The 25948-nt window shown below is 38.2% G+C and overlaps 1 protein-coding gene across 1 annotated transcript in view; it reads right to left on the bottom strand.

Annotated features, from left to right (window-relative positions):
• The window catches only part of zcchc24 (zinc finger, CCHC domain containing 24), a 46334-nt gene that overhangs the window by 6842 nt on the left and 13544 nt on the right, over positions 1-25948 (bottom strand). The window contains exon 3 of the mRNA XM_055029608.1: positions 2558-2722. Coding sequence (XP_054885583.1) covers positions 2558-2722 — 165 coding nt within the window. The remainder of the gene's footprint in view (positions 1-2557; positions 2723-25948) is intronic.

Consider the following 25948-nt stretch of genomic DNA (forward strand, 5'->3'; position numbering starts at 1 on the left):
GTGCTTTCCACCAGGTCATTTGCCAGATCCCACAAATATAGTCATAACCTCTTATTGCCAACAGATGGTGCAAATCTGAATGTTTTTATGTCGCAAAGTGTTATTCTCAGTTCTGACAGAATACTTATAGGTACATCGATACCAGAGCCCTGATTGGTTGAATAGACCCAGGTGTTAACGCTCTCCCTAAATCGGCAGGCACAGTCTCTCCGGTGAGAAACGTTTACATCAAATGCTGTTCACAAAGGCTCTTCTTATAATCTTTCTATTTTAACTGAGGTGTAAACATTTTGATGTCAATCAGACTGTTTGTGATAGAAATCCTTTATTTAAAAGGGGGGGAGGGGTGATTCAAATTTTAAAATAATTTATGGAGACTCATAAAACTGAATTGATTATTCACATTTAAATGAAGTAAAGATGTTAGTTACTACTCTATAAACTATAGAGCGAGCGGTTTTTCCAGCAGTTTGTTTGGCCTGATGCACACCACATGGAAGTTCTTCATAAAACAGGTTTATACTGAATACAATTAGCTCAGAGATATGTAAAGCCTCAGCATGCTTTAGCTGTACCAGAAAAGAGGGACATTTTCATCTGATTATGATAGACTTGTTTGGAAATATTAGCATCAGCTTTCTTGGAATCATTATCAGCTACAAAGGAAACGTTTCACAGCGACCATGTTTGGAGGTGATTTTAACAGCCCATCTGGAAATTTTTCCCTCTCATTTATTCCTTTCTTCTCTGGAGTCCCCCCCTTAACTCCCTCTCGAAACACTTATTTATTCCAACTGCTTTAACTAAAGGAAACCTGGTTGGCATGGGTCATTACAAAGAGATACTTCAGACTTCCACTAATGACTCTTCCAGCAATATCTGGGGCTTTACTAGTGCTGTGTCAAAGACATTAAGTCCCAAAGCAAAACTGGAAAATCTAATGGAGATTTTATGGTGCTCCTTTAGTGATTTCAGGAAACCGTGGCGGACGTTCTATCTCCTGCTGAACTGCAGTCGAGCCAGAGACTCATTCAGACTGAGGAAGTGAATTGGCTACTATTGTCCTATTGAAAACTAGTTGTGTGTGATATAAAAGTAGGATGCTGTGAAATCAAGACTCGATGAAGTGCGAAAATATTAGGGTCGGGACGGTTCTGATCCAATGTGGCATTGTTCTTGGATCAGATATCAGGGTGAGGCCACTGATACATAATCCCAATCCAGGAATGGTTTTGTTTGATGTCGAAATGTTTCTGGACAAATTTATAATATAGCATTGTCAGAAATCTCATTAAATAAACCAAAAACTCATCATAAAAGCAAACAATGTGCAGTGATACGTTATAGAGGAGATATAAAAGGCCACAGCAGCTGACTGAATATCAGAAAGTTGTTTTAATTTAAATTTTTGAGCTCTCATACTCTATTAGGGAGAAAATGCAAAGTAGAAATATCAGCAGTCTGTTAGAAGACACAAGTTATATGTTTTCTAGGATCTGGAGAGCCTCCATCTCACAGAGCACCCCTCCCCCACACATCTCCTCCAGACTAGCAGCAGCAGTAACTAGCAAACACCTGTTGGAATTGAGAGTCTGCTGAGCTCATCATACAAACGACAACTCAGTTCAACGCTCCTTTGAAAGCCATAAATTAAAGATACAAAAGGCTATAAAATGGCGCCATGTGCCTGGAAAAACATAACACTGTTCCTTTAAAATATTTTGAATGAAAAAACGTCAAATCAGTTAAAGCTGAAAATTCCTGGCATGACTTCCAGATACAGCTCAAATCAAAATAGCAATTTAAGGTGTATAGATTAAAAGAAAAGAATGTAGTTATTTATCACAAAGCTAAATTTTTATGAAAGCCAAATATAAAATTGAAGCTTTACTTTCATTTGTTTCACCCGTGACACATGGGGGGAAATCTTTTATTTCCAGCTTCAGCTTTTGCAAAGGTTAACAGAGAGCTGGGCCTCTAGCAGTCAGCCTAATTTTATTTCTGGAAGTGGAATTGCTGGAATGTGGAGAAGCATAAATATTAAAAGATGAAGTGTTTGGGATAAATATATCTCCAGCGGGAAAACAGTGGATTCTTTCTTTGCCTCTACACCAAAATAAGCTCTGAGAAACATTTTTTGGACAGAAAGCAAAACACTGGTTGTGCAGCATGTTAATTGCAGCATGTGTGGGTTGGAAAAAAAAAAAACTTTATGGTTAATATGATTTCATGTTTTCTTCCTGAACACGACAAGGCTTTTTGCCACTTCCTAAGCGGCAGGAATTTCTAAGTGAGGCATTCATAAATGCGTTTTTCTTTTGAGGCTTGAGCAGATTAACTGCCTAATTCTAAATATTTATGCACCAGGAAATGTAATTTGTTTATTCAATGTTTGTACATCAGTTCAGATAAAGTGGTTTTTATTTCCCTTAAGTGAGGCCATCTGGAAAATCCTTGAACCAGAGTCTGAATTCAGTTAACTTCGGTTGAAATGAGCCAGATTCCGTGTGCAACATTTTCCCACTCAGATCAAGTCGCGATATGTTGGCTGATGTACCTGTTTGTGTGGATAGACGTTGATGTGGCACTTGATGCATTCCTGTCCCATGTTGGCCCAGGAGTTGCCACTCATCCACTTCCTCTTACACTTGGGACACTTGTACTCGCCAAAGCATCTCTTCTTCCCTTGGTAGGGTGTCAGTCCTTCCCCCTTGGGTCTGGCCTATCACAGGACAAAAATAAGAATTTCATTTGGCTTTTGATATGATAAAACACAAACAAAAAAAGCGACTGTCCAAAGTTGTGGTTTTCCTGCAGAAGGACATTTTAAAACACACTTCTATAGCACACGGGTAACAACTGGGTGTTTCCATCTTCGTTGCACTCATATATCAAACTTCATCACATGCAGAACACTCCTACACACGGTTTTGGCTCGATATGCAGTCATATAAATGACGTTTGCTTCCATTACAGCTGTGTTAAATTATTCCTCTGATTCTCAACAGGGAGATGATTGCGAACAGTCAGTCAGCCATGAAAAAAAAAAAAGAAGCATTCAGCCGAGGACGATATTGTCAAAAGGCGCCGCCCCATGACTTCATGTTGGCAGCTGTATTTGGGCCACTATAATAACATTTGGTACAGAGACTATTTTTTTCCCTCCGTATAGAAGATTGTCGCAAACATACACCACAGATGACATCAACAGCATAAATCACAGGCTGCCAAAATAAACCTGAATGTAAATGTATCTGTTAGTTTGTTAGAGCGTGTCATTATCAATCTGAAATCTCTGCTCGGCTCCAGCTCTCTGTCAGATAAGTGGAATCAAGGGAAATTTTCAACATGCCTTTTTTGCACGAAGTGATATCAGATGTGGCAGAGAAAAAAAGAAATCCTGATGCACAGCATGCATGTAGCTGATGGCAAAAAGTCAGGAAGCTCTTTGGCCTTTAAATGATATCTAAACTATCTTGACACTCCCAACTCCATGCAAGATCATTTTTGGACATCTTGGACGTGGATGATGAGGGGTGGATGGGAACAAGAAGAAAGGTGACAGTAGGAGCAGTGCCTCGCCAATGTCAACTCCTTCAGCTTTTTCACAGTTTTTCATGTTAGAACCACAACCTTTGTTTTACAATTTTATAACACACAATTGTTAAGCGAAGGACAATGATATATGATTCTCAACAACTTTTTAAAAATCTGCAACTTGCACTTTTACTCATCCCCGATTTAATTTCTTGGAGCGCCACAACTTACAGTTACAGTCTTTAGTTACGTGTCTTAACCTGATTTGCGTATCTACAAACTACTTTTTTTATTTGTTGGTGAAAACATAAGCACAGCCCAAACAGTACTGTGAAAATGTGCATCAAAATAATCGACATAAGTTTTGTAGAGCTCTATCACTTCTACTGAATTGGTTTCAAGAAAGGTCAAAGTTGCCTTTACTGACCTAAACCACACTCTTTACCATATCAATTACAGGTTAATGCCATCGACTTGCCGATATATGGTAATAAAGTGTAATGCAAAAATGTATAAATGTTCATTTGTTCCTGTTAGTATCAGCCTCATAAACACCTAACAAAAACACCTGAAAGGCCCATACAAAAACACCTATGTTTGTTTCCTGGTTGTATCATGAATGTTGTGGTTATTTGTGTTCCTACCAATCTTATTTTTATTTTTCTAAGCAAATTATCCTTGGGAATAATAAACTTTACATTGATCTCCTTTTCTACCCAGTCAGCTTATGTGGACTAATGAACATTGGTATTTTTGGAGCTGTTTATTTTCAGATGATTTGGTTTGCTTGATAAATTTATCAAAAACGCTGAAACCAAGTACAGTTTTCCTTCCACTTCACAATCGCTCACCAGTAAAAGATGTGAAAACATTCAAGGTCTAAGATCACTTATGCAAGGCACTGTATTCCTGGCCGTTCCTCGCTGTGAGCCCCAGCCTGAGTGTGAGTAATAGAAACTTAAATCAGCAGCATCTGGTGCTTTCCAAACAGACGTCAGCACTCTACATCAGCACTAGCAGGTCCAGAGTAAGTATGCAGGGCTGGGCTTCCATCTGGCTCTATGGGACCATGACCTCAAGCCCCAACTGTCAGTGTTGCATCTTCAACTAAGAACGCATGCAGCCTGGAAAATCTGACTCCTGCTGGCCTTGTCCACATCAGTGAGCATTCACTCTGCCTGGTGTTGCTCTCTTGATGCAATCAGTGCTATAAGAATGTTTTGCTGGAAACTTTGCTGCAAATGATGCATCTACTATACGGTCCAAGTATAAACCAGCTGACATTCTCGTTTGATTGTAAAAAACTAAATACGATGATGTAAACACTTTGGAAATATATGGAAGCACTGAGATTAAAACCTAGAGGTTATAATCTTAACCCCTGATATTCCTTTAGAAACCCAAACATAGAGGATAATTCCAGCTAGAGCTGTTTGTACTGATGTGAAAGCTAAACTCTCTCATTTTGCAGCCAAGATTGAGCAGAACAGAATCAGAACTCATTCACTTCATGACCATTCCTTATTTTGCTCCGAGCTAGTTTCCAGAATCTGGCCCTTGGCCTCTGGCTGCACATCACGATCTGCCTTTGCTTTAAGACTTTCAGATTACCTCAGGCCTCTCTGGACAACCAAGCTGTGTTCTAGGAAAAAGATGGATGTTAAATTTTTAAACCTCTGATCGTGTTGTACACATCATGATTTTTAATGGGTAAGATATTTGACACAGAACACAACATGGTTCATTATGTACAGTTCTTTCATTGGGAACTTTTTGTACACAGAATGATTTATTCACATGCGTTGACAGCTGATGATTTCAGTATTCTTTCCGCAATCTACTCATAATCTACTCCAGCAAAATTTGGTCACTCTGTGTGTTTTTTGGTCTAATTGGGGCTCAAAGTGTGTAATGTCACAAAGGTTGAAAATGCCCCGAACAATTAATAGAACATTCTCATTCTTCTAAAAATGAAAAGAAATTAAAGTGAAAACCAGAGATATACATACACTAAATAAAAGGACACAAACAGGTTTTTATGACTATATGAAACTCAGACAAACTCAACTTTTCCCGTTTTGGCTTAGTTAGAATTACAAAAGTTATTTCTATTTGCTAAATGCCAGAACACAGCAAGAAAATATTTGGAATTTTTTTTTTTTTTTTAGCTTTCCTTGAATCAAACACCTACACATCAGGGGTAACTGTTTTTTGAAATGTATGAATTGGGTTAAATCTGCAAATATTGGCCCAAAGTACATTAATCTCTATGACAAACAATCCATCTTCTTTCTGAGCAGGTGGACAATCCCATCATGTATTTACTGCTATGAAACTGTTTGAACAGAACCTTAAAGCATTGATGAGTTGTTCACAAGGAAGAACCAGATTTGTGTAGCTGCACAATTCTCTTCCTGATATCTTGGCTGATTCTTTGGACCTTCCTATCGTATCGAGTAAGACAGAAATGTTGCTTCAAATTACATCGCCGGGAGTTTCTCCAATCAACTCAAATGTGTCAGTTATCAGAGGTTTGTGGAAAGAAACCCAAACTTCCTATGTTTATAAAACCAAAGTCATACATTTTGAAATACAGTTATTCCTGATATTGAACAAAGGAATGTAAACTTCTGAAATTGAGAAAAGTTACTAAAGATATTCTTTAAAATGTTCTCATTGTGTTTTCTGGCTTTTAGTAAATATAAATAATTTTGGTAATTCTAACTAAGCTTAAACAAGAAATATTTTGGCTGAACTTCAGACAGTGATTAAAAAATGTTTGTCTTTTTATTCAGTGTATGGAAAACTCTGGTTTCAACTGTACATGTTAGTATTTTAAAAATATTTATCTTCTTAATTTACCGAAACACTAAACTACTGAGTTCTAATCAAAATCATCCACTGAGCAATTAAATTAGAAATTTCTATTAATATCCTCCATAAAGTTTCAGGAATGTTGTTCAGTTAAATGCTTTTGTAGAAAAGTGTGTTAATCATTTTTTATTATATTTCATTTTTAAAATGATCCACTTTTATGCACATTCCCTGTGCAAATTTGGCTTTGCATAGCTGCAAATCACCATGGACCTCATTTGGACACTTGGAGTTGTAAATCTCAGTGTTGCACTTAAACTGTGGTCAGCTGTTATGGGGCCATTGCAACACTCTGGCTGTCATGGAGGTCTCAGGCAGAAGCAGCGAGTTTAGAAACTGAAGTCGCCAACGTTTTAGGCCCGGTTGGTGCTGCGCAATCCACCAGACCCCCACAAAACATGTGGGAAACGATGCCACAACAACATCTGGACAGCCGTGTCATAACAGCCAGCACAAAACGGAGAGAGCAGAAGAAAACAGATAGCTTTGCTTATATGTATATATAGACTTTTGTCATTCTGTTTTTACTTGTGCGGTGAAAAGCAGATTAAAACCCTCCATTGTAAATGTTATAGTTAGAGTTGATTTCCAGAAAAGCTGAATTTATTAACTGTACACAATGCACTCAGCTCAGTGAGTAATTGGATCAAACTGCGTCATCACACCACACAGCGCTATGGGAGATGAGCCTGCATGGGAAGTCTTTTTTTTTTTTGCATGTTTTTCTTTTCAACTGCTCAATAAAAAGCTTAGAGTAAAACCTAAACAGACATATTTTAGCAATTTGGAGCATTTTAGTTGTCTGTCAACCAGGAAAACATTGCGAAACAGCTGCTGATTTCTGTGCCAAAAGGCAGTAAGGGGAGTTTGTCACTGCATTTTTTCTTTTCAAACATTGCTTGATGTTTGTTTAAGTCCCGAGGCTGAAGGCTTGTGAGCTGAAGTAAGATAAGGGTCAGAGAGTGTGTAGATGACACAGTGCTCAGAAAAGAAACACGTCCTCGTATCGCACACAAATGCATTCACACTTTGGGTCAGTGAGCTGTTAATTGAGGCATGTACGCATATGTGATGCACACACTCACAGAGGCAGCGTCAAGACGACCGTGGCCACACACAGACACGAGCAAATACTGCTTCCCAGTCCTTTAGAGTGGACACATGCAAACTGAACGGATTCCACATCCACGGGTTTTCCTACACTCTCGAGGCCCGACTGGAAAGTCTCAGTGCACAGTTTCCGGCAGTACTCCTACTCTGTTTCACCCCACTCCCCCCAGGAGTACACAAGTCGTTCCTTGGCTCGTATCGCAGGATTAATGAGCTCACAGACTGCATTAAATAGAATAAACAGAGCTGAGCTTGAAACGCTGAAACAAAAAATGGGAAAGAAGGAGGAGACGCTCTAGAGAGAAATTTGATGAACATACTTAAAAACCTGCAGAGTGATTGAAAAGGAAAGCGGAGAAATTCAATGAGCAACTATAGAAAGACCTTCCAATCAGCCTTTAATATTTGGGGGGAGAGGGAGAGGTGAAACAGAGAAAAGAGGAGGAGAAGGAGGAGGAAATCCAAATCCAAAGCAGATGGCCTCCATAGGGGCAGAACACTGAGAGCTGTCGTAAAATTGCTGCTCTGCTTTCAATTAGACCTTACATTTCAGAGACACAGAAACAGAAACAGAGAGGTGGGGGGATGAAACAGTGTTAACATACCACTGAAGATCTGGCCACAACGACACTGGACTGAACCCATTATGTGAAGGAATGCAGCAAGAAAAAAGCAATCTTCAGCAGGGACTGTACATGTGTCAGACATGCACATATAGAGTGATATTAGGAATCCGAAGCACGAGCACCATTTCCATGTACATTGCTAAATTAGAAAAAATGTGTGTGAGTGAGTTATTCCAGGCAAGACGACACCCAGGTAATAGGGGGAAATTGATTCAAAAAGGCATGTGGGTCAGACATTTAATCATAAAATTCCAGTTTCGACATCATTTTGCCACAAAACCATGTAAAAGCTTTCTTTCAGTGAGTGTTTTAAGCATATTTCTATCACCGACCATGGACAAAAATGCAACCCTGACCACTGTCTTCAAGGTGGTGTTGAAGTCGAAGCTGATCTCGTACATCAATACGCGTAATGACCAGCGGACAGACCCCAGACTCTAGGCACCATCCCAAAACCTGAAACCTTAATCCTCTGTTAAGCAGACTAGCCTTGGTTTAATGTAAAACCCTCATCCAAGTCAAATCTAATGGGAATCATCACCGAGGCTGCTGCTTTCAAGGTTGTGGACAAGATTTCATACTTTCTCAAAATATATTGGCCAACACGTGCACCTTTGACAGTGAGGACTTGATATTAAACCCGAGGTCAGACCACAAAAAAAGTATGAGGAGAAAAAGTCCACAGAATGTTTTGTGCAAATACCTAATCTCATTCAGCAATATGCGAGTAAAACAATTGAGTAAAGTTGTTTAAGAAGCATCTAGGGCATCTTTAAAAATGATCTAATCTGTTTTATTGCAGTACAAAGTCACCCTAATATATAAGAATAACAGAACTATTTTTAATGCATTTGATAAATAAACAACCTTTAATACTTACTCTTGAAAAAAAGACAGACAAGAGCAGATGCTTCGTCAATAAAAAAGCCTGAAACAACTCAATTAGTATCAAATGAGGCTGGAATAGGACCAGAGTCACACTATTTTTAGATCAAAATGTTAATACTAAAGAAATAGTGGCTTAAACCACTTAAATTAAAAAAGAAGCTGAACTGGATATAAAAAGCAGCCGGTTTGCATTTATTTATATAGTTTTGTAAAACTATATATCGACTGCCCTTTAGGTAAGTTGGCATCTGACCTAAAGGAAAGTTTAGGTAAGACTTCGGCGAATCTGGGCTGTTCTGAGTAAACCAGAGAATAACACATTACCTTGTTTTGAAGCAGTCTCGTGGTTTTCACGCCAAATCTCCTCACCTATGTGACTTTTTTCAGTGCAAACATTTGCACTTGTAATCAATGACAGAACAGATGGCTCAGTCCCTTAGAAGAACTGCAGCTGAGTTGATATTGTGAGCCTATTACCTGTTTGTTTAGTTTTTTTCCAGCCAAGAGTTGCAGAGCAGTTTTGCGCCTGGTCTGTGCTCCGTTATCTACTTGGTGACCTTGTCCGCGATGCTAGGTACTACCAATACCCCATTGTTTCTTAGTACCATCAGGTGAAAGAATATGGAGCTCTAGAGATTTAGCCCGTCTTTGTTTTTAGCCACACTTTTTCAGACCATCGAACAATTTTTGATCAAATACAAACAACAGTTTTCAAATTACTTCATTTATTAAAGGCAACAAGCAATCCAAACCAACCTGCAAGTGGAAAAAGTCTCCCACATATTCAATTATAAATTAACTGTAATGAACCACATTCTTTGGACAGCTGTGTTTGGCTTCATTTAATAGAAATACCTAAACAAGACTCTGTTTGACAACATGAAGTAGTCTAAAAGACATAAAAAAGGCAACTTTAAGCTTCACACTGCTGTACATTCCACTAAGCCTCTGTAATTAATTAGCTAAATAATTAATTAAATGTCACAATCTCAGTTTTTTCCATTTGTAAATGCTTAAGTCAAGTTAACAATGCAGCACAAAACTCCACTTCGTGATATGATTTTGTTCGACGTGTTAAACTATTCGCACAGTATAAAGTTTTGTGAAAACTGAGACCGTGTCAACTATTCAAAGAGAATGTCTGAGGTTGTTTTACAGACCACAGAGTTAAAAGCAAAAACGTTTTGTTGGGTCATTTAGGGCAAACCAGTCTTGCAGAACTTTTCTTCCCAGAGGGAACAGTTCAGCTGACCACATGAAGGCAACTCACATGTGGAAGAGATATGTATACCTGTCACTGTGAAAACAGGAAAACATAGTTTGTGCAACCGTCACATTTAATGTGTTGTCTGACATAACAGAGATGACAGAAAGAAAGATCTGAGGGTGCCTGTCGGCCAGAACTCTGGACCAAGTGGGGCCGTGCAGATGGTCGCAACTTCAAGCACCTCAAAAGAATGGCACTGTCACCACCTCAGCTGTGTCCCACTGCGCACAGGACAAGCATTTTTTTATTGCTCGTTTCCGCCACTGGGGTAAACAGCTGCAGCCTCATGCCAGAACCACAGCCAGGTGCATTATGGGAACTGTTTATCAATCCCACCATGCACTGCAAGCTCTAAATACAGCCACTGTTTTCTGGTCATTCGTCTCTCTCTCTCTCTCTCTCTCTCTCTCTCTTCCCCCCCTCTCTTTTTCCCTGAAGTCTTTCTCACCTCCTTCCCTCCCTCTGGTCAGCTCCTTTGCTAGTGCAGCTGTCTCTTTATAATGCCTGTAAGGAAAAGTGGCAGAGGCTGAGAGTGATGGAAGGAACAGGTGCGCCGATTGAGGGATACGTTCGGCCTGAATCAAGCACAATGCACCTCTGTTCGTGAAAATAATCTCATCTGAAGGAGGGTGCAGAGTAGACAGACAATATACTTAAAGTAACAGGAAAAACAAGTTGGGGTAAATTATAGGGTGCAGAATTTTCCTTTGCAATCAGCTTCAGAACAAAGGCTTGGCTAGTATCTCTTTAAAAGAAACATGCAATCAGATTGGAAAAGAAGTATGTTAATTGCAGTCAGATGAAATTAATCCAGGTCTACATTTTGCAACTAATAATTACCTTTAATCGCCCATGACGTCATTGGCAGTTGCACGTGATGCTGGTGTTAATGAGGACAAACCAAACCATATACAGAATCCCCCCAAAAAACCCTCTCACCCTTTGGAAACAATTGCAGAGTCATTAAATGAGCCTCGGTTTGTTTTTCAAGCGTTCACGATAGAGCTGCCTCAGTCCAAGTTGCCTCTGAACTGCTGGGCCGCTCCCCAGTGTTCTGCTGAGCTCCAGTCACCGGCTCGCATCTGGAAACCATCAGTGTAAACAAAGGAGCAGCGAAGGAGCTCAGGCCACGCTCTGACTCTCCACATCCCCCAGGACATCACTCAGAGAGCAGCCCAGGAATGCCAAAACGGCACTCAACTTGTGTGTATTGCATTTCCATGTGCCCGTGAGTGGGAAAAGTGCGCCTGTGTCTGGTCTTGTGTCCTCATCTCAGAGTTTGTATTGAGTTTGGCTGAAGTTCAGAAACAGATAGGTTGACAGATAGCGAGGACAGGGTTCACTTCACAATGTTAGCTTTCAGCCTTTTGCGTTGGGTTTTTGTTTGGTTTGCTCATTAAGCGTGGTATTTCTGATAAGGCTTCTAATTGCTTTAATGTGGTTTCAGTTAGCGTGCTAGCCCTGGTTCTGTGATGAATGCTGCAAGGGCAGAAACTTGGACAAGAGGTTGAACCTGAGAACTTGTTCTCCTCTGCAGAACATCAAAAGGATCAAAGGATCAATCGAGTCTGATTCTTTTCTAAGATATCACAGGAAATATTTCCAGAGATTTAGTAACTCCATATCTATTAATCATGTGGTTTGGTTGCTTTTGCTTCAGCCTAAATTTCCAACATGTTGCTCATAGAGACTGAACCTCTTTGATGCCTTGTGTGCACTGTGCATAGACTTCACCACACTGCTGAGATAAGCAGTCTTATCTTCCTTAACTGTCTCTAAATATAAACCATAGAATCACACATAATTTTCTGCACACCACCTCAATCGCTTACTAATAGCTGCACCACCAAGCACACATAACGGAGCCTGCAAGTTATTTTGCAGTCACAGAACATGCTCCAAGTCTGCTCAAGCTTCGCAAACCGTAGAAGTCATTATTGTCACAGGTTTCTATCAAACTCATAAAATGAAATAATATCAAATGACGATAATTCAACAATGTAGACTTACCTATAATTGTCTTTTAAATGTATCTAATAAACCTCACCAGACGCAATGGAACCAGTCATTATGTGAGGGGACCTTTTGCACCAGAGAGCAAGTCATTCCACTAAACTTATTTTTAGGGCACACTCATTTGAAGCTCACTCAGCAGCCATGTCAGAAAATGCAGCTTTGAGATTAGATGCTAATATTTATGAGTTACAAGGCAAGAGTTTGTAAAATAGGAGAACAACTCTTAATTTTCACCATGTTCAACTAACTGCAAACTCTAACAAAACAAGTTATGTGCCAAATTATTGACAAGTCAGAGAGGACACATGCTAACATGAGCCTAGTGCCTCAAGCAGTTCAAAAGATCCCGGTGGGTAAAATGCACTTTCACTCAAAACTTTTCAAAACTGACTGCGCAGAGTCAGTTTTGAAAATTGAAATCAATACATTTGAAAATTGAAATCAATACATTTGAAAATTGAAATCAATTGTAAACCTAAGAGTGCTTTAGCTAAGGTGATGGAATATTTTGGCAGAATTAATTTTATGTTTAACCATAAAAGACAGTCAAGACGCTCCAGGTAGACACATAACAGTCTCTGGTTATCTTTAATCTTTCCTCAATTGTTTGAGGTAAATCTCCCTTATGACCTATGAATAACTGTCTGGAATGGCTTAAGATATTAAATAACAACAGGTGAAAGATTTAAGTTTATCACTAACATATTTGAACAGAAAAGTCTACACACATACTACATAAACGGCTTCTCTCCAAAATATGTTTATCTATAGCAAAATAATTCAACCTTCCAGTTAAAATACTTTAAGCAACAAACCCACTAAGCTGATAACACTCAATAAAACTTCAAAGTAAAAATGAAAAAATAGTGCAAACTAATAAACTACCAAAACATAAAGCACATTAGAATATGGCCAAGAATCAATAAATCTACTGGGTGATGTTGCATTGGCATGGATTATGTATATATTTCTTGCAATAATTATCATTTGCTGGATATGTACATGTCAACAGAAATAAGAAAAAGAAGGTTGTTTTTCTTAATCCATCTCATTATCCTACCCCGATCCTTTATCAAGGTAGCTGTTATGTAAATGTAAGTAAAAATCTTCAGCAATAAAACTATAACCAATGATTCGTTCATATTTCATGTATTTTAGTTGCGTTAAAAGGGTCATAAAGCCAAAGAAGAGAAAAAATAGTTCTCCCATATGTCGGATTTGAGCAATTGTAGCTAAAAATTAAAACTTTCCAGTGTCTCTTTAAAATAAAGTATCTTTAAAGAGATATCACCTGAAATGGCATGTTTCACACAAAGTGAAAGGATTTGCCAGTGAGAATCTGCACATCCATGAATGGATGTGCATCCATGAAAAATGTTTAATTTTCTCCTAAACTAAAATACATGTGTAAATATTTTGATGAATACCAAACCTTTAGCTTATATGTTTACACTGAAGATGTTATACATCCTTACAGGAATATAATTTTTTTTATCCTGTTAAAGCAATGAATATAATAAACCTGTAAATGTCCATTATAGTTTAGTCCCACTAAATAAACTAGTTATACTGTTCAGCAATGTGAGCATACATGAAAAGATGACAGAAACATTCACATACGCTGCCTTGTAAATGTTCAGGCTCTAATAATAAAGAAGCCAGAATATGATATAAATACGCAAGCAGGCAGACACTCATTATATTTTCTAATATTAGTCATCAGATGGAATGACCTCTCACTAAATACAACTTCCCCTCGAAGTTTTTCATCACGGTTGTCATCTACTCAGAGAGTTCTCCTCTGCACCTGCTCTGAACTCATGTGGGTCACTGTGGGCTATTCTTAAAAAACTGGTTTCATATTCTAAAAGCTCTTTATTCTAGCTATTCTTATATATGTTGCCATTTATTACTCTAAAAAAGGCAGTACAACCCACCTGTTCTCAGATCTTAAAATGCAAAATGAGGTGATTTTTATTTGTCATTTCTGTCAGGTACCATTTTGATGGAACCAAAATGGTGCATTGAGATAAAAAGAAAAAAAAGTGATAAATGTGGTATGTGGAAAAAAACTTAGAACAATCTTGGTATTTAATCAAATCCACAGCTATTTCAAAACTGCAGTCTTACCAAGCAACAATTCCTAAAAGCCTCAAAAACCCAAATGGATGTGTCTAAGCGGTGAAAATCCAGCAGCTAAGTCTGCATATGATTGATTACTTTTATGAGAGCAGTGGCATTCAGGATCTCCTTAACGTGCTTCTGGGTTTAACCTCTGTGATCACATGTTTTCATAGATGTGTGTTTTATCTCACTGTGACGTGAAGGGGAGGGCGATTACATTAGCCATTGCCGAAAGTCCATTTTCAGAGCGTTGGAAATGGCAAAACAGTTTCTTCTAGTAAATGGTCCTGACTGGCAGAAGATCGTAGTGAGAATCTGCACATCAAAGTCCTGCCTTGTGCGTTTACACTGCAGGAGACTGATTCTTGGCCACAGTACCCACACAATCTTAAACCTGAATAAGGATCTCTTTTTTGGATTTTTTGTCAGACTGCAGAGAGATTATGTAACAGTAATGAGAGAATCATTACTGTTTAGTCTTTCCTTTGACATGCAGATATATCACCCAGAAAAACAGCTAAATCAAGACAAGCTGGAGCAAAGATGAAAACATTTTATTGCTTCCAGTTATCTGGATACATTGGGACATACCGTATTGCTTAAAAGTACATGAACATTTTATGTTGTTTAGTTTTTCTAATGGCAACAATCCCAATGGAGAAGTTTCATTTGTTGTAGGAAAATACACCCCCAAAAAAACAATAATTACAAGTTCTTGGAAATATATTAAGAACTTGTGCATTTTATCACATCGCATTAAATTTTAATGTATTTTATAGGGGTTTTAGGTGACAGACCAACACTTATAATGATAAAATGAAAGGAAACAACACATTCTTTTTATACATTTCACTAATATTTTGTCTCATTTGAGTTTTGTATCTATGCATTTCCTGCAGTTAGCATGGATCTTTTGGTTGCTTTTATGATTAAAGCTTTCCCTGTAAGCTTAGGTGCATGGCCATGTTTTGGTAGTTTTGTTGTTGTGCCATACTCTGTTTTCATATGACCTGCTGAACAGTATGCCAAAGTGCTTTGACCTTTGTCAAATGGCTTTATAACCTTAAACCTGCTTCAAGGTTATAAAACCTTGAAGACACCAGACGGGTGTTGCTTGGTCTTTACGATTTTGTTTGTTCACTTATGTTTTCTAACAAACCTCTGAGGCCTTCACAGAACAGTTGGATTTATACTGAAATTAAATTAGGTGGTGTCTATTTAGTTATTAGGACACTTCTTGAGGCACTTGGTGGCTCTTTTGATTTAATTGTGTTAGAGAAAAGACAACTGAGAACAAATGTACACTGCTGTTTTCAGGTTTTTATTAGCGAAACATTTTAAGAAAACCCAAAATCCACAATTTTGTTTTTCTTTGTGTTGGTTTGTCACAAAAAAAATTAAAAAATCCCAGTAAAACACACCAGGGTTCCTGACAAAACAGTAAACAGTAAAATATAGGGAAAAGAGCAATACATCTTTTAAGTCGCAAGCACCAACATTTAAGCAAAGCTCAGCAAAACAAAGCTCTGGAAGCTAAAGTCCAAAATGATGATCTGTTGATGTAGATTAAACCAAATCTTCATTAAGTCTCTTTTATTAACTTTATTCCTCACAAATGAAAGGTCATGACTTGTAATTTTAGCTTGTTTTTATAAACTGGGGGTGGAGGGGTTTTTTAAATAATGAATTTGCTGCAAGCAGGTGATTTTAGAGCTGCTACAGGAAATACACTTATTTGATTTTAATTTACGGTAACACTGCAGGTTCGTTGACTTTCAAGATTCCCCCCCAGTTCCACTGATTCCCCTGCCCCCAAAGGACAGCAGTTAATCTAAACTCCAGGCCTGCTATATAATGCAAAAACACCATGCACACCATATAAATCTGTGTTTTCCCTTCAGTAACACACCACTTTTGCTGCTGTCCAAGACAGCTGCAGAGACATATCATCAAGTCAGAATAGTTTTGCCAAAAGCAAAATTCCCAGATTCCTAGATTTCCACAATCCAGCTTCCCTAATCGGCCACGGATCTCAGTGTCATGTTCTTGGATGACGGATGGATACCTCAGAGAGTCGAGCGTGTGGGTGTTTAGATTCATAACAAAGACACCCTCTTCTTTCAAAACCTGATGTTTTTCACTGGATCATTTTTCATACTTCCCGCCATATTCATCAAGAACACAAACGCAGAGCAGCACAGAGGTGCGCTTGAATCAACACACACCAGCTTGACACAGAAGTCGCAGTAGGATACGCTTGTCCTTCTCCCACACGTAACGTATTTAATTGGTGATGAGGGCCAATGCAAAGTGAAGATGTGGATACGAGTTTCCCCTTTGCCCTCTCTCGGCCTTGGACTGAGCCACAGCCCCCCTAGTCCCAGCAAGCTGTGCTCCTGCACTGCAGGGTTATGTTTCCAGTCCAGTGAATGACAAGGCCAGGTTGGGTGCACATGCTGGGACATACAGAGGTGCACAAAACATTGTCACAGGAAGTGAGTGTTTTTGCTGTCTGGTTTAAATGTAACTTGCAGCAGATCTGCAGTAATTTGAATGTGGGCGAGTGTGTCTGAGTGTCACCTCTCTGACAGTTACTTTACCGGATACGCTGTGCATGTGTGTTGCTAATCTGAGTGTCAGTCATACTGAATTCTATATTGGACCTATGGCCCTATATGGTTTCTCAATGAGAAGCCCAGCACAAACGCCTTCTCTGTTTAACTCCTCAAAAATAAAACATCTTGACAGTCGGAGTTATTTGCAGTGATGATGGTCCTTTGCCTGATGTGACACAATGAAACAGAAAACACAACTGATAATAAAGATCCCCTGCATTCGTGATAAGCCTTATCTGGCCTCGGCTTGCTCTCGGGCTCCGGTCTTTGGTAACCTGACAGAGTGAGTGCTTGGGAAGAGACAGACGCCTTCGCTGCAACTGGAAGGAAGATCAGGGGTCAAACTTGGAAAACATTCCCATGGAGCACCTCCCCCCACCAACTCTTTTCCCTGCCAGGAACGTCTCAACAGGGAAGTGCACAAAGAGGAAGAGGAGACAGAGAAAGTGTCTCAATAAAGCCCTCGTTATGTAGACGCAAATTGTCTTTTTTATTTTCTTCATAATAGCAACGAGTAAGCAATGCCACAAAAAGCCCTGCAATTAAAGTTGGGTGAAAGAACATGGTTACAGAACAAACAGAAAAAAATCAGATAACTAAAGTATCACTAACAAACTGCATTCATACCTTTTATGTATTTATAGCGAAAACATTGAGTGTAGATTGTTTTATTTGTCAGCAACTTGATTTTAAAATCTGTGATGAGATTGAGCATATCCATTTATTCTACCTTATACATATTGGAAATTAAAAAAGCAATTGATTTTCTGATCAGGGAACAGACTACATGGAAGTCCGACTGGGTTGAGAGACAGCAACACTAAAAAACAACAAACTTAGCTATTTTCAATGGGATTTAAGACAGGCATCAAAGTTCTCCTTTTAAAATGTTTGGAAATTTCTAAGTGAAGATGATGATCGACATTATCTAAAGAATAAATGGGGAGATTGCTGTTTCATCTGTGATGAGCTGCGCAAATTGCTAACATAAATTGCAAGAGACAGTTTTTAAGAACTCTGTAATCCAATTGTCTTTATTTTAAAATAGTAGTAAAACTATGTTTTACAGGGAGTTCTCTTTCTCTCACACAACATGCACACAGTGTATCCTCACCTTTCAACTCATAAAAATAATTAGCAACAGCCTATAGCAGTGAGCCAGATAAATAACATTTTAAATGCTGTTCTTCTATCCTTTGGCTCTTAAAAGGTCCATGTCTATTCATTGGTGACCCTAATTTTGCATTCTGTCCCAAAGAGACAGAATCTCACACATTTTAGGCAGACAGATATTACTTAATGTAATATCTGTCTGCTATTACTTTGAGTAATATCTGTCTGGACTGAAAGTAAATTTAAGTAAAGCACAAAATTTGAGGGATAGGCCTACAATATATTAGGAAACCAGGAGAAGCAAAAGTAACCAAGTCAAATTACACACCATAACAAAATGGAAACATGTAAATATTTCCAGCTGTCAAACCAACAGAGACAAGAATGATCTCCTTGTCGGACTCAGAGAACCTGCTAAGAATCTATTTTATGCATTTGATTCAGAGGTGTTGGGTCCAGGGAAACCTCTACCACAAGCAAGAGCTCCCTAAACAGCTAGCTTATCGTTTCAGATTTTTTAAAAATGAAACAAGTATAACGGAGTATTAGTTAAACAGCAATGACGTGTGAAAGGAGTAAAGTTTCTTTGGAAGCTTAAAGAGGTGGATGTCGACACAGACACAGAGTGGGAAAGTTTGCAACAAAGTCAAACTACAGAAGAAGCCTCAGTCTCCTACATATAGAGCAGAAGACAATACAGGACCAGAGACATTTGTTGTTGTAATTCTTATTTCTTTCCCTGCAAGGATGTAAAACCTCTGCCCAAACATACTTTGGTCTGGCACACCACTGCAATGCTGAGAGGGCCCTGCTGGGGGAACAATACAGCCCTGCCTTCCTGACCTCTCGGTCTAGCATATCCTACACACACACAATGACTGCCTTAATTACCAGACTCCATTCCCACCACTAGGTCTTTCCCCAGTGGTGGCCATTCATAACCACAGCCTCTCCCTGAGGTGCCCATTCAAGCGCAACACAAAGCCAGCAGTGTCAGTCCCTGATCTCTTGACACCAGCTCCTGTCCAGGGAGCCAACGTTCGCAGCTTCAGCCTCGTCTCGTCTTCTTCTCCGTATTTCAGTCCAGGCCCGCATCGCAAAGGAAGCTGTTGTCTCCATTTGACAAAAACCAAAGGTGCTGCAGTGGCTCTTTAGTTTAAACAAGTTCCAATAAACCAGTTGGGATAATAAGGGATATCACTCGTTCAGTGTTTGGGTCATTCAGAAATCCCACCTATCCCACACTTATCCTGAATTTGAAGTGGAGAAGCACATTTTCTAACTTTTTTCCTACTTTAGTTTACCATTATTCACAAACAAATAGATGAAGCAATAAAAGTTAACTTAAAATATTAAGATACTTCACTGCATAAACAAGAAAACATAGATAAATAGAATAACATCATAAAGTTTAATACATCAAACTCTAGTGAGAAATAGTGAAACTCTGCCCTTTGAACTACCCAACACCTTCAGTAAAAAAGTAGCTCATCATATGTGAGTTCAAGTTCAAGTCAACCCCATGCCATAATGACCTCTGTTACACTGCAGCAGTGTTAAAACCCCTGGCTGAAATTTTGTTGCTTCACAATAAATGCTGTTGTCGCCATATATTCTCCACCGCAGGTCGAAGGTAAAGTAAAACTGTTTCCAGCAGGAACATGAAAGTAGACTTTTAAGGTGCTTTCGTGTTGTAGTTAACTAAAGAAAATGCTGGAATACTAAAAAACGTCCATTCTAAAATGAGAGCTGACATGGGTTGCTTCATGCTGAAATCAACAAATTACATAAGGTAATGTGAACGCCCCAATCACGCTGCTGTTTATTTGCTTTGTATTTCTACCAGCTTCAGTTTTACAGAGTTGGCTGAACGGTGTGATTTTTTTAATGAAGTTTTACATAACACACTACACACAAACAAGGCTAATGAAGCAGTCTCACAAAATGTTGTTATTCTAAGGTTTAGGAATTGATTTATCAGAAGGCAAAATGTGTAGAATCTATTTATTAAAAAAAAAAAAAAAACTGACCAGAAGCATCTGAGCATCCCAATGGCAAACAGGTAAACCCACAAACAATTTGCCTCATGCTGAACACCGTTTAATTCGCAAAACTCAGATATAATACCTTATGTGTTGACCCAGTCCTTCCACATTTAAATGCAGAATCATGCATGCATTTGGATGGAAAGAAATCCACTAAAATCCATGCCTATTTAAACAAATAAGAGCTGAAATCGTGGCATTTTCAAAGACTAGCGTTGTTTAGGACACGCAGATTGGGAGGAATGTTTTCATTCAACTGAAAGCAGGCAGTTAATTTTACCCAGAAAAAGAAAATAAAACAAAAACGACCGCTGCCCAACTCACATTAGAAAAAGTGGCCTGGAATATAACAGAAAGTGTAATTTATCCTTCATTTCCTACTATGTGCTTCTGCTTAAAGTCTTTCTCATAGAGAGCCCAGAGAAAATGAGAATTGCTGAAGCTTTGCCTACCTGTATGGCATATAGAGTACTTTTTAGCACTGCCCCTCCACTACCTGTTGCTTTGCCCTGGTGCTGGTGAACAGTTGTCTGAAGGACAAGTCAGTCATCATGGAGAAACTCAAGGCTTTCCACTTTCTTTTTCACTCTTATTCAAGCGTCTTTTGTGTTTAAAGTAATAACCATTAGATCACTTTATACATTTTTGTATTGAATCATTGTATGTACCATGATTCCAAAGTATTTTTACCTATAGTAATCATATTATGAAAATTTTATACTTGTCACACTATAATGTATAAGTGCTGTGTTATGTTTTTTGACCCTGATATTATGTTATAAATTATTACTCATTGTAATAATTTGAACAGTTTAATGTTTAAAATACATGTAATAATTGTTCAAGTTGGCAAATTTTAAACTTCACTTCCACATGGCCTATCAATTTTATAATTACCATTCTGATCTGTTTGTAGATTAAGAATAGAAGATGTTTCTATGCTTTTGTCACTTTTCTCAATTTTTTTGTTGTTGTTGTTTTTGCAGAAAGTAATTTTTAGATTGAGAAGTGAGCAACGTTGCAACCTGGCATAAAAAAAGGAGGCATCACAGTTCCTCAAATCTGCTGGACCTGACAGGAGTGCATCAGTATGTAATTAAAGCCATCTGCTCTGCGAGGGGAGAGTCTGAGCATTAAATGTATGTGTCTTACTCCTATCTTTGTAAATTGTAGCCTACATTTTCTTTTTTGATGGTCAACTAGACTTTATTTAGTAGATGCCCATTTTTTGTCCTTTAATAACAGTTGTGGTTTTACATCAGCTATCAACGTTTTCCACATCCAATTGTAACTTTACCTGACTTCAGTTGTTATAACAGCACGGCGCCGCCCAGAAATAGGGTTTTCAGTGTCACGGTCAACAAAACAGGAAGTGGTGCGATTGTTGTCTCAGCAAAAATTGAGAGGAAGAATGGGATTTCTGTCCAGAACACAAACCAGCTGGCAGGAAACAACACGTTTATCATTCTTTTAACTTTGATTTCCTTTCGGGGGAAGTGCCCTCACTCCCCTGTCACTGTCTCCTGCTGCCTCCCAGATTCAGTGCCATTCTCAAGACTGTGCTGTGAAAACCTGCCACATGCAAACGCAACAACCCTGAGTGGCGTGACAGGGAGCCATCTAAAGTGCCTGCCAGTCAAAGCAAATAATCACAACCGCGTCAGAATGTTCTCTATAAAGAGATGAGAATCACAGAGGTGACATGTGAAGCCTTCTCTCCTGACAAATGCTGAAGTGTGACTGTGCTGGTGAAAATGGATTAACAAGCCACAAGAGGCAAACCGTAGGAAGAATATAAAAGAAATAGAAATACAAAATTGTGCTATTTCTGTTGAGAGCTGGTTAAACACACACTACAGAAAGCTAATGGAAAAATGTAGATCTATGCTCTTTCCACTCACACAGGAAATATCTAAAGCTACGTCTAGGCCACATAATCCCTGGAACTGCAGCAAAATCAGCAGAAGGCCGAGTATCAAAGAGAGAGCTACCAAGACCGTTAATAAATTCAGTTGCATGTGTGCAGACCAAGAACTAACACATCTTGAGCTGCAGATTTAAAGTAGAGCTGTTCTCAATGTGAGATAGAAGCTACACGTCACCATAGGAGCTCCCAGCTTCTGTATCTGGATAAACTGCAATTAAATGTTGGCTATGGTAATGTTGCTTGAAACATTGCACCCATTTTGCTTTAATATCTCTGAGGGGCTCATTTTAGGATCCAAATAAAAGTTTAACAAGCATATTTTGAAAGCAATTCACCCCACAGACAATGCAGTTGTCAAACTCAAATGACCACATTTATTGTGGATAAATGTGGACAAGATTTATCCACAATAAATGTTGACCACATATATTTTGGATGGCATTAAAAACAAATCAATGGATACTTAAAGCCCTACCTTTAAGTTTGTTTATGTTATTTACAGCAAGAGTAAAAACAATGTGATTCTGAAACATCTGCATTTTAAACATTATGCTTTCAATATACTGATTCATTTAAATATTTCAATATTTTCAGCTACTTCCCCCAGAACAGTAGGAGCACTAGACTGTGTATAAAAGAAACCAGCAATCCAGTTAAAGCACTTAATTGCAGTTTTTTAGTGTAAGGATTGATAACCTCAAGCAGAGATGTTCTGAATATTAGCTACAAATTACACATCACTATAAAAGTTGTCACCCATTCATTTCTTTATAAACTGTAGTAAATGTTGCTTCAGTGATTGAGTGCATTTTCTTTACATATCTCCAATGAAAGAAAATTATGATACAATGTATTATGGCACTCCTAATAATTCTGGTTATCCTAACAATGTCTGATCATTTTTGATTGAGCCTCAAACCTCAAAACAGGCAGGTTTGGTTGGGATTGGTGTATTTGCTGTTTGGACAATCCATTTTTTTCAATTTTGGTTTCATAAAAGGACATAAAATCACAAAATTTGAAAACACAATTCAATCCAACAATTATTTATGGCACAGTAAAAGGGAAAAATCTGTGTATTTTTTAAATTTTTGTAGCCACATCTCCCATCCATAGTTTGAACCCCCACACATACCTTGAATTCTTACTATCTTATTCTAATAAAACCCTCTCCATTACGCTTTTAGATGCTGCAAATTATCCCTGCATGACAACCAGCCAATTAAAAAAAATGCATCAAAGCTTTGTCAGAGGTAAGATTAGCAAACAAACATGTTTTGTGAGAACAACAGCCACTGAGGTTTGTAATGGTCGGCTGTAATGGTAAGTCATTATGTTTATTACCAGGACTGAAGAAAAAGCACACATGTTGGCAACTCACACTTTACTCCAAGTGTGATTTGCATCGAGTGTGAAGAGGTCCTCAGGGGTCTCAGTGTCCTTACACTGCTAGGGGAGACCACGGTGACCATTTGTCTAAAGAGGACAGACTATTGCTCAAGTTTATGCCACATGAGCTGTGAGGAAGTATCACAAGAGCTTGGATAACATATGGCCGCAGATGCAATTCAGCTAAATGCTAACAGAGCTTCAGCCATAGCTAAATCATATAGGTTTACCTACCGGGCGGTAGGGGAGATAGTAAAATAACATCCATCCTGGTTATTTAACAAACATTTTTAACTTATATACTGACCTATCTGTCAATTTTTTTTGCTCCAATTCACTGCAAACATTGCCCTTTAAATACACAAAGTCTGAGGAATTAGAGATGCTCCGAGAATTTGTCTTGTGATTTTAATCAGATGATTTTCAGCTTTATCAGCTTTGACCGGTGACTGCTTAGTTAAAAACTCAAAAATGCATTTTCCAATCAACAACACTCCTCAATGTTGATCTTTTACTGAGTTAAGAATCCTCAAAGTTATCTATTTCCAGTAGAATTATTATTATTATTATTATTATTATTATTATTATTATTATTAGACTTTGACTAAAAATCACACTTTCCTGCTACTCAAATATAGATTCATGCTTTGCATCTCCTGTGTTTTCTGTCATCAGCTATATAAGAAGAAACCTTGTATCTGTTTACCATTAAAGAGGCAGATTAGTCCTGGTATTAGAGGATCTCAAAAAAATTAATCTGGATATTTTTAATTATGCTTAAGTCTGACATATTTAACTGCTTTGAGCCAAAAGGATTGAGAGATTTTCAAATAATTAAAAACACTGAAATGTAGTTCCATCAACAGAAAGGAGAAATTTCTGAGCCATACAGAATATAATTTCAGAATGACAACCTGCAACATTTACGAGACTGCTGGTAGAAGAGTAGGGTAGGATGAGGAGCATTAACAAAGAACAGAATGGGACCTAAAATTAATCCTTTTGTCTCATTACAAATCATGCAACCTTTTTGTTTTGCTTTATTTTTATGAGACATAGAGCAATAGAAAACACTTTGTTGAAACGCTAGATAGTTTTGTGTAATTTCTTACACATATACAGTGGTTTAAAATATACTTCTCACATTTATATTCACTTAAATGTTTGCTGCTATGTGCTATGTTGATAAAAACATAGTGATACAATAAAAAGCTATTATATTTATAATGCCCTTTATCACAAACTGAAATCTCAAAGGGAGTGGGAGTGGCATATTGTTCAAGATTTAGAACTATTCATTAGTAATTCGCTTAAGTTTTTTTTTGGCCTAAGCAATAGAAATCAGCTGCCCTGATCAGCTGATTTCTGCACATTTAAACATGCTTTTCTGTAGTTTGAAAGGAAGCATGACATTGAAGCAATGTAGAATCATGCCATGTAAAGAATATAAAATATTGCGGTTTATATTTATGTTTAAAAAAATGCTGTTTTTTTGTATTCTAGACGTTAAATGTACTAATTCAAACATATTTCTACATTTAAAAACAAAATACTTGAAGAAAATGATGGGTCAAATTGTCAGTTCTAGTGGCCAATAATCAATGCCACAGGAATTTCCTTTGTTCTTTTCTAAGAATGCATAAATAATACATGTTTTTTACTCTGAAGGATACGAATGAGAGCCTGAATATTTGAGGAAGAGCAGGAATAATACTCAAGAGCCCACTCTCTCTTCACGACACAAAAAACATGAACGGCAACAGAACCCACCTCCACACACCCTCACTATGGTGAATGCATTCTCTGAATTAATCTTCCTACAGGGAGCAAGTAGATGCCATTGCTCTGATCACTTAAATCAGAGCTGCATCCAGCTGCTGAGGGAATCAGGCCTCTGAGCAAAAACCAAAGCGTAAGTGCAAGTGGAAGACATCTTGAATTACTGCCAAAGCACAGCCATGAGAGGCATTCTGCTCATAACTACGGGACCGACCTCATTTTCCGAATAAAAGCCAGTTTACATAACACCTCTGTCCCCATGACAGAGAGCACTGGGCAGCTGCTGCCAGGCCTGTGGCTTTCACTCAGCTACAAGAGAGCCTTCAACAAATTTTTCTTCCAATTCTCACATGCCTACACTCTGTGCTTTCAATATTTATGTTTGAGAAGAAAAAGAAGACTAAATAAATAAGAATAATGGTATATGTATTGAAAATTTATAAAAGATCATTTTTACTAAGCTGTAAAGTTCTAGCTTGTGAGTCACAGAGGTGGAATACTGCACAGTGCTGTATAAAAGTATTTGCCCCCTTATTTGTGACAAGTAAATGTTTCAGATAATCAAACAAATCTTAATTTTGGACAAAGATAAAGTGAATAAATAGAAAATTCTGTTTTTGTAAGATGGTATCCGTTAA

This window comes from Poeciliopsis prolifica, unplaced genomic scaffold (assembly GCF_027474105.1).
Source record: "Poeciliopsis prolifica strain line A6 unplaced genomic scaffold, Auburn_PproV2 SCAFFOLD005, whole genome shotgun sequence".
NCBI lineage: Eukaryota > Metazoa > Chordata > Actinopteri > Cyprinodontiformes > Poeciliidae > Poeciliopsis > Poeciliopsis prolifica.